At 42.8% G+C, this 13,209-nt stretch overlaps 1 protein-coding gene across 2 annotated transcripts in view; it reads right to left on the minus strand.

Annotated features, from left to right (window-relative positions):
* Positions 1-1,717: 1,717 nt before the first annotated feature.
* Positions 1,718-13,209, minus strand: part of LOC143805917 (cytochrome P450 2H2-like) — a 58,413-nt gene continuing 46,921 nt past the window's right edge. The window contains exons 5-9 of one of the 2 annotated variants that reach the window (XM_077285675.1): positions 9,217-9,393; positions 8,659-8,800; positions 7,998-8,185; positions 7,775-7,916; positions 1,718-4,772 (exon numbers count right to left, since the gene is read on the minus strand). In XM_077285675.1, the coding sequence (XP_077141790.1) occupies positions 4,591-4,772; positions 7,775-7,916; positions 7,998-8,185; positions 8,659-8,800; positions 9,217-9,393 (831 nt within the window). In that variant the 3' untranslated portion in view covers positions 1,718-4,590. The remainder of the gene's footprint in view (positions 4,773-7,774; positions 7,917-7,997; positions 8,186-8,658; positions 8,801-9,216; positions 9,394-13,209) is intronic. The other variant, XM_077285676.1, reaches the window with a different exon arrangement.

Below are 13,209 nucleotides of genomic sequence, written 5' to 3' on the forward strand. Positions count from 1 at the left end.
GGTAAAGTTTGGATTAAGGTGGGATGTTATTGTGTCAAGTTCACAGGTGATGAGGCAAAGTCTTCAGATGAGAGGGAAGGGATGCTGGTGGACGCAGGACAGAATTGAAAACACTGAATAGCTGTTTAGGGTTGTGAGACAGGTATGATATGAGGGATGAGAAGATGGTTTGTTTTGCTGCAGGGAGCAATTGTGCAGTATTTTTACAACTTCTGTTACTGGACAGGCAACTCAGCTCCCTTTCTTTGGCAGCCATACAGCGGTAAGCTTTGTAGATGAGGGCCAGAAAGAACATGTGCTCTAGTAAATGGCAAGCGCTGCATCAAGTGGCATCTGCTCTTCTTCCTCCACCTTAACATCACACACAGTACAGTCATCAGCGGTGGCACCCCAATTACCCTTTTTTCCCCCACATCACAACTCTCCAAGCGCCCAACTGACTGTTGTGAACCACAGGTGGCTGAATCTGCAGATCTCTTCACACATTGTATGCCATGGGCGTAAGAAGTGTACTCTAAAGATTTACAGAGTCAAGAGGAGGAAATAATCTGCAGCGATAGCCACATTTTTTCTCAGCTTGATCCATGGCCGGACGAAGTTGGGTCCGAGCATAAACCAAACCTTTGTCAACAGAAGTTAACCCTGTAACTAGTGTTGAGCGACACCGTCCGATACTTGAAAGTATCGGTATCGGAAAGTATCGTCCGATACCGGCAAAGTATCGGATCTCGCCGATACCGATACCCGATACCAATACAAGTCAATGGGACTCAAGTATCGAAAGGTATCCTGATGGTTCCCAGGGTCTGAAGGAGAGGAAACTCTCCTTCAGGCCCTGGGATCCATATGAATGTGTAAAATAAAGAATTAAAATAAAAAATATTGATATACTCACCTCTCCGATGCAGCCTGGACCTTACCGCTGTGAACCGGCAGCCTTCTTTGCTTAAAATGAGCGCGTTCAGTACCTTCCATGACGTCACGGCTTCTGATTGGTCGCGTGCCACTCATGTGACCACCATGCGACCAATCAGAAGCCGTGTCGTCATCCCTCAGGTCCTAAATTCCTAGAAGGGAATTTAGGACCTGAGGGAAGACGTCGCGGATTGCGATTGGTCGCGTGGCGGTCACATGAGCGGCACGCGACCAATCAGAAGCCGTGACGTCATGGAAGGTGCTGAACGCGCTCATTTTAAGCAAAGCAGGCTGCCGGTTACTACCAGGGCGCGTCAGAGGGTGAGTATATCCCTATTTTTTATTTTAATTCTTTATTTTTTACATGGATATGGATCCCAGGGCCTGAAGGAGAGTTTCCTCTCCTTCAGACCCTGGGAACCATACACTGGGAACTTCCGATTCCGATTCCCGATACCACAAAAGTATCGGATCTCGGTATCGGAATTCCGATACCGCAAGTATCGGCCGATACCCGATACTTGCGGTATCGGAATGCTCAACACTACCCGTAACGTTAAAAGTAAATTTTGCCAGTTGCTTTCCCCCCTGGAAAGGGACGCACCCATTCTGCAGTAATAAAACCTGCTAGAAGACAATCTTGACAGTGTTTTCCCCAACACAGCAGTGAGGCACACAGTTTGCATCACAGTGACAGCCTTCCAACCATCGAAATGTTCAGTTGTCAATGCAAAAACATTAGCAGGTGAACTCAGCCGTGAACAGTTAGAGAAGGAAAGGATTTCTCAGGTACTCCAACGAGGCTGGTGAAAATAATTATTCTTTTATTCAGACATAAAGTGCAGCTAAAAATGGCAGTGAATTAAAAAACCTGACAGGTTTCTGGCGCGATACTGCACCCTTAGTCATAGGCATATCAAGGAAAGCAAATGGACAAGTATATGTAGCAAATGCTGACCAATCAACAAGGACAAATTATAAAAACATTTTCTATGCACCATGTGTTAAGACACACTGATGTACAATGAAATCTGTGGAAAAAGCAAGCAGGAATAGAAACCAATGAATAAAAAATAGAAAACATAAACAAAGAAATGTAATGAATAGTGTTGAGCATTCCGATACCGCAAGTATCGGGTATCGGCCGATACTTGCGGTATCGGAATTCCGATACCGAGATCCGATACTTTTGTGGTATCGGGAATCGGAATCGGAAGTTCCCAGTGTATGGTTCCCAGGGTCTGAAGGAGAGGAAACTCTCCTTCAGGCCCTGGGATCCATATCCATGTAAAAAATAAAGAATTAAAATAAAAAATAGGGATATACTCACCCTCTGACGCGTCCTGGTAGTAACCGGCAGCCTGCTTTGCTTAAAATGAGCGCGTTCCTTCTAGGAATTTAGGACCTGAGGGATGACGTCACGGCTTCTGATTGGTCGCGTGGCAGTCACATGAGCGGCACGCGACCAATCAGAAGCTGTGACATCATGGAAGGTACTGAACGCGCTCATTTTAAGCAAAGAAGGCTGCCGGTTCACAGCGGTAAGGTCCAGGCTGCGTCGGAGAGGTGAGTATATCAATATTTTTTATTTTAATTCTTTATTTTACACATTCATATGGATCCCAGGGCCTGAAGGAGAGTTTCCTCTCCTTCAGACCCTGGGAACCATCAGGGTACCTTCCAATACTTGAGCCCCATTGACTTGTATTGGTATCGGGTATCGTATCGGCGAGATCCGATACTTTGCCGGTATCGGCCGATACTTTCCGATACCGATACTTTCAAGTATCGGATGGTATCGCTCAACACTAGTAATGAAACAAAAATAAATTGAAAAATGAAAAAAAAGATGTATGATGAACTTAATAAATGTAAAATAAATCATTTCTAAAGTTCATTCCGTTAGAGAATTTGGTATCCAATTTCAGGATCCAAAAAGCTTCCCTAATAGTGATGAGTTTAATGTTGGTTTACGCCTTGTTCAGAAATGTCAAAAATGCAAAATGTTTCAAGTCACCTTTATGAACATTTACAAAATGCTTAGATGCTCATGAATAGGAGCTATTCATGTTATTAATGTTAGACATATGTTCTGCTATACTTTTTTTTAGCTTGCAGATCGTACAACCAATATAAACCACTTCACAAATATTTTTTTAATGCACGTTAAGTCTGCAGAAAGGTTCATATCACAACCGCACTAAATGACAAGGTGGGATGCAGCAGGCTGTTTCACATTTAGCTAGCGAAAAAATATTATTTAGAATGCTATACTCATGCATGGAGCACAATAGAAGCAGAGCACAACACACTTGTAGGACATGTGCCCTGATGGCTTTGTCTGTGGACCTCAGTAATGGCAAAATAAATGCTGGAAGGTAAATTTAGCAGCCACACTGGACACTGTCTAGCAACAATATCTAACTGATATACAACCACCTAACAACTAGCTAAAATCTTGCTGTTAACAGTGCCAGCATCAGGAGCAGTCTCTCTGTGCTGTTACAGTATCAAAATGGCACTAAAACAAGATGTCTTCTCTTTATATGGAGAGGGACATGTGATTTCAGCAGCCAATGACACAAGCCGTTTTTTCAGGACATTGTGGGCGTTTCCTGCGTACTGATTGGCTAGCCGCAATGTGCACACATAAAGTTAGAAAAAAAATTACAGTTTACAAGCACGCTGCGACTCGGAGCTCTGCAAGCACCCTACCCTCATCAAACACATGCCCTACGCTCATCATACAGCACCATTATAGTAGCAAAAGTGCTGAAAATACTTTAGTGGCAACACAAATATTTTCCCACACTTTTTACTGAATGTTTCTGATTTTTTATGATTTTATAAAATTTTTCTCGTCTTTCTGATCATGAATCCAAATATGCCATATATGTGCCAAATGTATGTTTGGCGATAATTTTTAGAACAAATTCTCTCATCACTAGTCATAACGTTGCAGACTACTCAGCGCAGCAGATGCCAAGGATGCAAAGACGCTGAAAATGATCAAGTGAGCATCACTTCGGTGACTGGACAGAAGAGGACAACTGAACTGGTCTGGGGCTGGACAGGTAAGGGTAATGTGAGTATAATTTATTTTACTTTTTCTTTATGTTTATTATACCCCTGTGTCTTAAGAGATGCCAGATAAGGCTACGTTCACATTTGCGGTCAGCGCCGCAGCGTCGGGCGCCGCAGCGTCGCCGCATGCGTCATGCGCCCCTATATATAACATGGGGGCGCATGGACATGCGTTGTGCTGCGTTTTGCGCCGCATGGCCACAAGCGTTGGACGCAAGAAACGCTTCAAGTTGCATTTTTTTTGCGTCCAACTTTCGGCCAAAAAGGACGCATGCGGCGCAAAACGCAGCGTTTTAGCGTGCGTTTTGCCGCGTTTTTGTTTGCGTTGTGCGCTGCGGCACCGACGCTGCAGCGCACAACGCAAATGTGAACGTAGCCTTATTATAACATAAAAAATAAATTTTCTGGCCAAAATAGAGCAAGTTTCCTAATTCAAATTTCCTAGTAAAATACAAGCAAGGTGCTTTGTTCAAATTTCGTCAAAGTGTTCATCAAAGATTGACCTCCACATCTCTGTTCATTACATTGTATCTGCCACTATATAATCATATGTGCCATATATGTTTTCTGACAGCAGCACGTGAAGAGTATTCAGCGAGGGACAGCAAACATCTCATAGTCATGAGGTTGAGAACCATTGGTATTGGGTACTGGTCTGATGTCAATGAGTTCTCTGTCCACAATAGGCTTCAAAGTGAACTTCTGCAGTAAAGTTGTGATGAATAGGAAGATTTCCATGCGAGCCAGGGTCATGCCCATACACATCCGTTTGCCTGTAGGAAGGAAGACATCATGTGTTAGACGGTGTATAATGGTCCTCGGGGACCATCTGTGTCAGCTTCTAAATAATCTACTAGTGAAGTTGTTCAAAAATTCTTGACCAACAATTTTAAAAAATTACCATCCTGGTTTTGAACCTTCTCCAGAATTCTGCTGCCATGAACTGAGAGGGAACTGATTTTGAGAACCTAAACAAGATTGTATTATATGTCTTCTAGACCATGAGCAAGTGAATTCCTTGGTATTACTCTGTGATGCTGGTCTTATCATGGTTGCTTCATCTAATGGGCATTACACTCATATAGACGAAGCTTCACTGCAACAAGTACCACTACTGCCTATAGTCCCTGTATAATTCTTTGCTTAATGGCACTATTTATGCCCCAACACAATCGACTATCAACCACATTTGGATCCTTCAGATGGAACCTGAAAACCCACCTCTTCAGGAAAGCCTACAGCCTGCACTTACCCTGCTACCTCCTCACCACTACTGGACCTACCACCTCATAAACACCGGTGCTCCTACAACCCTCAACCTATTGTCTCCTTCCCCACCATCCTGTAGAATGTAAGCCAGAAAGGGCAGGGTCCTCACCCCTTTGCATCAGTCTGTAATTGTTAGTTTGCTTACTGTAAGTGATATCTGTAATTTGTATATAACCCCTTCTCATGTGCAGCACCATGGAATCAATGGTGCTATTTAAATAATAATACTGTAATAATAATAATTATTGTGGAAAGCACATATTACACCTGATGAAGGCCGATACAGGCTGAAACACGTTGTTTTGTTCTTATCTAAGTGTCCTAAAAAATTTGCTACAGAGCAAACTGTCTTTACTAGGGTTGAGCGACTTTTATTTTTATAGGATCGGGTCGGGTTTCACGAAACCCGACTTTCTCAAAAGTCGGGTCGAGTGAAATCGGCCGATCCTATAAAAAAGTCGGGGTCGGGGTCGGCCGAAACACGAAACCCAATGCAGTGCAATGGGATACTATGGTTCCCAGGGTCTGAAGGAGAGGAAACTCTCCTTCAGGCCCTGGGATCCATATTTAAGTGTAAAATAAAGAATTAAAATAAAAAATATTAATATACTCACCTCTCCGGAGGCCCCTGGACATCGCCGCTGGTAACCGGCAGCCTTCTTTGCTTAAAATGAGCGCGTTTAGCGCCTTCCATGACGTCACGGCTTGTGATTGGTCGCGGCCACCCATGTGACCGCTCACGCGACCAATCACAAGCCGTGACATAATTCTCAGGTCATAAATTCCTAATTCAAGGAATTTAGGACCTGAGAATTACGTCACGGCTTGTGATTGGTCGCGTGGCGGTCACATGAGCGGCCGCGACCAATCACAAGCCATGACGTCATCTAAGGCCCTTCACGCGCTCATTCTTAAGAAGGAAGGCTGCCGGAAAGAAGCAGGGCGCGTCCGAGGGTGAGTATATACCTAATAGGAATATACTCACCCTCGGCTTCTTTCCGGCAGCCTTCCTTCCTAAGAATGAGCGCGTGAAGGGCCTTAGATGACGTCACGGCTTGTGATTGGTTGCGGCCGCTCATGTGACCGCCACGCGACCAATCACAAGCCGTGATGTAATTCTCAGGTCCTAAATTCCTAGAATTAGGAATTTAGGACCTGAGAATTACGTCACGGCTTGTGATTGGTCGCGTGAGCGGTCACATGGGCGGCCGCGACCAATCACAAGCCGTGATGTCATGGAAGGCGCTAAACGTGCTCATTTTAAGCAAAGAAGGCTGCCGGTTACCAGCGGCGATGTCCAGGGGCCTCCGGAGAGGTGAGTATATTAATATTTTTTATTTTAATTCTTTATTTTACACTTAAATGTGGATTCCGATACCGATTTCCGATATCGCAAACATATCGGAACTCGGTATCGGAATTCTGATACCAGATTCAGAAGATCGCCGACCTCATGGCCGACCCCACACAGGGGTCGGGTTTCATGAAACCCGACTTTGCCAAAAGTCGGCGACTTCTGAAAATGGCCGACCCATTTCGCTCAACCCTAGTCTTTACTTCAAACCATCCTGGTCCTCCGGAAGCGCCGAGAAGGAAAATCTTCTATTTATCAAATTATTGTGGCCTAGTTATTGACTGGAGGCATCAAAAACCAGAATTCAATTTTGGTAGTGCTTTTTTCCGAAATTAAATTTTCTAATTTCCATAGGTTGGCCAGGTTTATGTGATTCCTCAATGGAAAGATTACTGGTCAAGTACCAGACTTGCCAACTGTCAGGAAATTACAGTCAGTAAAAATAAGGCACTTTTTTCCCCGTTCCATGAAAATGTTTTATGTGTCCATGATTTGTTTTTCCCTTAAGCTGGAGAAGCTAGCACAGATTATTATGACTAATATCATTTTACAGTTCACAGTGAGGCAGCAAATGTCTTTATATAAAAAATTTTGGCTGTAGACATAGGTCACTTAGAATATTAGTGATTTATAGTTTATATTATATTAGATTATATAATGTGTCCTTAAAAAACATTGGCTGCTCATTGTTTTTCAAGAAGCTGTCCGGGAAAAAAAGAAATCAAGTCAGCAACCTTGCCAGGTGCAATAGCAAATTATGTGCGAACAGCAAGTACTGTGCCCCTGTTTTCAAAGTCCCATTGGCAAGCCTATTGCCTGCTTCTATGGTATGTATACCCTTGGGATGTACATGGTGGATATTCATTTAAATCTTTTATGAATATTAGAACCACTTAAAAAGAAGCGCACCAAGAGGAAGAACTGATATATGGTCCATTGCCTAGTACAGAACCTGTGGGGTTGGAGTATGCTAAAAGATAAAAGTCATGATCCACTTCTTCAGACCTTGCATTAGACATAATACATCATTTTCTTCAGTATTCCTTTTAAAAGTGGATCAGATGTGGAAAATAATGTACAGTCATGGCTTCACTAAAATTTATGATATCATGTTTTATTAAAAAGCTGAGAAACCCTTGAAGGGATATTTACCTGCAGAAAATACCATAAAGGCTTCACTCTTCTTGAAGCCACCATTCTCATCAAGGAAGTGTCCAGGATCAAACTCTTCCGGATTCTTAAAAAGATTTGGGTCCTTCAAAACGGATGTTATCATCGGAACTATCATCATTCCCTTGTGGAATACATATCAATTCAGTTGCTGAATACAGAAGATGTGGACGTATGTCATATTGTTCTGGTATTGGCATTTTACCTTCGGTATGTGATATCCCTTTAAAGTTGTGTCTTCCTGTGCTGCACGCATAAGCCCCATAGGAAAAATATCTGCAAATCGCTGAATTTCATGGATGACCGCATCTGTATATGGCATTTGTGCCCGGTCCTCTGCTGATGGACATCGGTTTTGGCCAACTACGCGGTCAATCTCCTCATGAATCTTCTCTGTAGAGTAGAAATGAACAAAGGTAAATTGCAGTCACCAATTGGAGAAAATCCAAGAGGTTTTCTGAAGCCTCATATTATTTACATGTGCTTAAATGTATGTGCATTTATTTGACTCTCTAAATACTACATTAAAGTAGCATTTGTGTGAGAGAACATACGCCCTTACTTCTACAGTTCTCATGCTAGAATTCACCAGATGCTTGTTGATCTCAGCACTATGGGTAGAAGAGATTTGAAGAGTCTATTGTGGGGTTGTGATCTGCCTTTGAATAAGTCCAAAAATCAACACAGGAGATTATGGTGAAGAACTAATAATCCCTGGAAATTTACTCTTTGACTTGGTGTTATGCCAAATCCATAAATGATCCAATGAGTCCACATCCACCATTGTTACATTACAGAAAAAGAATAATGAGACAAACATACTGTAGTTTAATAAAAAACGTTATTTAAGTAGAGACCCATTTTACCTTGTACCTCTGGGTGTTTAAGAAGTATAAGGAAGCTGTATCTTAATGTCATAGTTGTAGTCTCAGTTCCAGCAAAAAACAAATCAATTACGGTCCCCACTAAGTTATCGTCACAGAACTCAGTTTCTGGATTATTTTTTTCCTGTAAAAACAATTTGAACAGAAATTATTATGTGAGATGTATTTTAGATATTTCATTCAAATCCAATGTGATTAGATAATATAAATTGGTTGAGATCATTATTGGCCTTCACATTCCAACATTAGACTACTTCTAATCAAAATGACTATCAGATTCTTGCTGCACAACTGTTTAAACCATATATCATTCATCAGTGGTATGACAAGTCATCTTGTGTTAAGCAAATCTGTAGCTTAGTTTTCCATCAACCAGGAAGAAAATTCCCAGTAGAGTTTTGTATGGCTTAAGTATCAGAAACTTATACCTAAGCCATCTAAACTTTATACTTTGGCCAAGCAGATGACCTCACTTAGTACTGAGGGCACATTCTCTCTTTTGGAGACCCCTCTAGAAATAGTCAACATGTTCTAACCTACCTCTTCTATTTTCAGGAGGAAGAAGTCAATGAGATCCCGTGGGCAACTCTCATCAAAGGTGTCTTTATGAGCTTTTATCATTTCCTTGACAAACTTTTTCATCTTGATATTATTTGATAAGATCTTCTGGTGTGGCCCAGGAAGACATTTCATCAAGCGTGGAAACATTCCAAGGAGCTGTAAAATGAAATATTAATAATCTCCTATTATGGATTTAAAATGGAAAAGGAACATCTTCATCTTTAAAAAAAAAAAACATAACTTTAACCCCTTCACACCAAAGCCTGTTTTCACCTTCCTGACCTGGCCCAGTTTTTTCAATTTTGACTAGTGTCACTTTATGGGGTTATAACTCTGGAATGCATTAATTAACAGATCTCACTGATAGAGAATTTTTTCTAGTGGCATATTGTACTTCATGGCAGTGGTAAAATTTGTTCGATATGACTTTCATTTATTTGTGAAAATAGCTGAAATTTGGCTAAAATTTGAAAAATTTTGCAATTTTTTTATGCCCTTAAATAAGAGAGAAATGTCACAAAAAATAGCAAGTATCGTTTCCCATATGTGTTTTTACATTAGCACAATTTTTTAGGCACGATTTTTGTGTTAGGAAGTTATAAGGGTTCAAAATTTACCAGCAATTTCTCATTTTTTTCAATGAAAAAAAAAACATGTTCTAAGGACCACATCACATTTGAAGTGACTTTGAGGGGCCTATATGACAGAAAAAAAGCAAAAGTGAAACTGTTCTAAAAACTACACCCCTCACTGTGTTCAAAATCACATACAAGAAGGGGGCGTGGCCTGATGGTGAAAGGGAACAGTCGCACCTCACCAGAGCTCCGGCTTTGAGACTGATTCCCAAGGAATCTTTTTGACCCCACAGCACTTAAAAAACCCCAATATTGGGTTAAAAGTGCGGCAATCACTCGAGGAAGACCCGGAGAGCAAGAGAAGCTTATTGCCTCGGTGCAAGCTTAACAACTCTCCGTGGAGGAAAAGAGACGCGACACAGACGCCGCCATCTTAGAAGTCTCTGGGATCAAGCATACGGCGGACTGCTGAGACGCCGGGAAGGTACTTACCTCCCCTTCCCTGGCCGCTTCTCCTCCGCCCCGGCTTTCCGTGCGCGCCCGCACGATCCGCTGCTTGCCGGCACTTGTGTCCTGTGTGCCGCGGACCTCTGGCCCCTGCCTCCTGCTGTAGAGGCTGGACAGAAGAGGGACTGCGCTCACTGGAGGGAGAGTTGTGCGGGCCGGCTGTCGGCCGTGGCGCTTAGCGCCTTACCTGACCCGGCAGCTTTGCGGCTGTGAGAGGGAGGCTCTGTGAGTGGAGTGGATCCCGGGGATTTCCTGCCACTCCCGACGCCATCTTGTCGTCCCTGCAGGGGGCTGAAGAGAGCGCACGCCTGCGCTGCAGTTGTTCTGCGATCACCTTTCCTTGCGGATATAACGCTACATCACTTCTAGCTTCTGAGTTGTGCTTGTAGAAGAGTGAAAACACTGTTGAAACTTGGATGCGCAACAAACACCCCTTTTGAACTTGAAGGCAGCTCCCCTGTGCCACCAGCATCCCCCTGGAACTCTTAGTTCAATCAATACAGTAACCCCTTTGCTGCCTTGTGAAATAGACTGTCTTCTAAATAAAAAGGATAAATAAATAAGAAGCAACGCTTTTATTTTCCTTCTGGGCTTTTTTCCACTGCAGACTCGGGTACATTGAGATAAAGAAGAGGCCCTAGAAGACAGACGTACAGCGACATCTAGTGCACATTCCAGGAACTGGGGCTTAATTCGATTATACACAGAATATGCTAAGCAGGTTATCAATTGTCTTCACTGAGCCAATGGCGACACCTGGTGCCCATGCTGAGTTATAGCTCCGTGCACATCATAATGTTTATCTTTAAATCCTCCTCTTGTGTTCAAGTTATGTTTAAAATAAACTAAACCTACATGAACGAGCGGTGATTTCAGAAGCTAACACCTTTGACATTCAGCAAGTATAATGGTGAAGACAAGTAAAGAACATTCTAAAAGTTTAACTCCAGCTCTCTATCAAAAGAAACAGGGAGAGATGGAAAAGTTTCTCAAACATAAAGCAACAACCAAAGCTACCCTTAAGAACTCCAATCCGAATACTGGCACTAAGGACCTGATAGAGGACTCTGATTCCAGCGAGGAGATGTCCGAGAGCGACTTCCCCCAATCTGACTCAGGAAAGCTTTCCAGATTGTTCCTTAAGAAGTCCTTGTCTCAGGCTATGAAACCCTTAATAGCAGAAATTGCTGACATGAGAGCAGATCTATCGCAAATAGGAAACAGAGTTGATTCGCTGGAAAATGCTCCATCCACCATCGTCAACCAAACAAACTTGATGAAAGACCACTTTGAATTCCACAGACACCAGCTAAACAATGCGGCCCTAGCTCTTGAGGACCAAGAGAACCGGAGCAGGAGAAAGAACATTAGAATTAAAGGCCTGCCCGAGAGTGTATCCCAGGAGATACTCGAGAAAGCTACCAAAGAGATTTTTGCTCTATTGTTACCAATCAATTATGTGACCAAATCATAATTGAAAAGGTCCACAGGTCGCTGAGACCAAAACCGAAGTCCACGGACCCACCAAGAGATGTCTGTGGATTACTAAACTATCTAGATACTTCTGCCTTAACGGCGACCTCCAGAGAAAAAAAATCACTCTGCTATGAAGGTTCTCCTACACAGATTTACCAAGATTTAGCTCCATCCACTCTTATGAAGCGCAGAGTCCTAAGACCGCTACTTGACATCCTGCGCTCCAAAAAAATCCTCTATAGGTGGCTTTTCCCTTTTGGCTTGGCGATTCACGGTGGCGGGAAGCAGATCATTGTCAGAAGCCCAAACGATCTCCCTGGTGTATGGGAGACCCTCAATCTTACTCCTATAGAGATCCCCTCTTGGCTCCCGATGGATATGGATCCATACTCGCTTCCACCTTTGAAAGCTATTTCCGGGGAACATGGAGACTGGACTCCTGTCAAGAGAATGGCTTCTCCCAGACAGATGAAAGCGGGAAACAAGAAGAAGCCACCCCCCGTGAACCTTTCACTCTCTACATCATTGCTTTGTTTCCACGTAAATTGTATTTGTCTTCTACCGTTATGGTTATCTTCAGTAACAGTTATATAATGTTTTAAGATGTTGTTTAAGTGCTCTCTATTTTAGACAGATCGCCGCTCGTGCATGAGACGGCACCCACCCTATCTGCTATGGGAGGACTCCCTGGCCCCCGCCTCTGCGTCAGATGGGCAGTCTTGTTACTTTGGATTTGGTACAGTTACAGTATCTCTGTAGAACATTCCGAGCTGCTTCATACACGCAGTCATGGCTAGTTGTAATTCCCCGGCCAAAATAATTTTGGCCTCATATAATGTTAAAGGCATACGATCCCCAAATAAAAGGAGTCAAATCTTGAGATTCCTACACTCCAAAAAGACAAACATTGCCTTCCTACAGGAAATGCATTTTAAACATAACAGAACCCCAGATATGACTAGATCTTACTTCCCCCACCGGTTCCATAGCACAGGAACTTCTGCTTCTAGAGGCGTTAGCATAATCATAGGTAAAAACGTACCCTTTACGTTTAAAGATTCCCTATCTGACCCGGAAGGTAGATTTATGTTCCTCAAAGGCCTTATCGCTAACACAAAAGTAACTTTATGCAACCTTTATGCTCCAAAATGAGATCAAGTAGGTTGGTTGTGTAAGACATTGCAAACCCTGAAATTGTTCTCGGAAGGAGTTATGGTTGTTGGAGGCGACTTTAATTTACCTTTTAATCCATTCTTAGACACATCGTCAGGTAAATCCCACTTAGCTCAAAAAGCCCTTAGAAAACTGCATCTCTCTCTACAGTCGTTAAATTTAGTTGATACATGGAGGACCCTACATCCCTCTGATAGAGACTATACATTTTACTCATCCCCCCACAATACTTACCACAGAA

Source organism: Ranitomeya variabilis, chromosome 2, assembly GCF_051348905.1.
Source record: "Ranitomeya variabilis isolate aRanVar5 chromosome 2, aRanVar5.hap1, whole genome shotgun sequence".
Taxonomy (NCBI): domain Eukaryota; kingdom Metazoa; phylum Chordata; class Amphibia; order Anura; family Dendrobatidae; genus Ranitomeya; species Ranitomeya variabilis.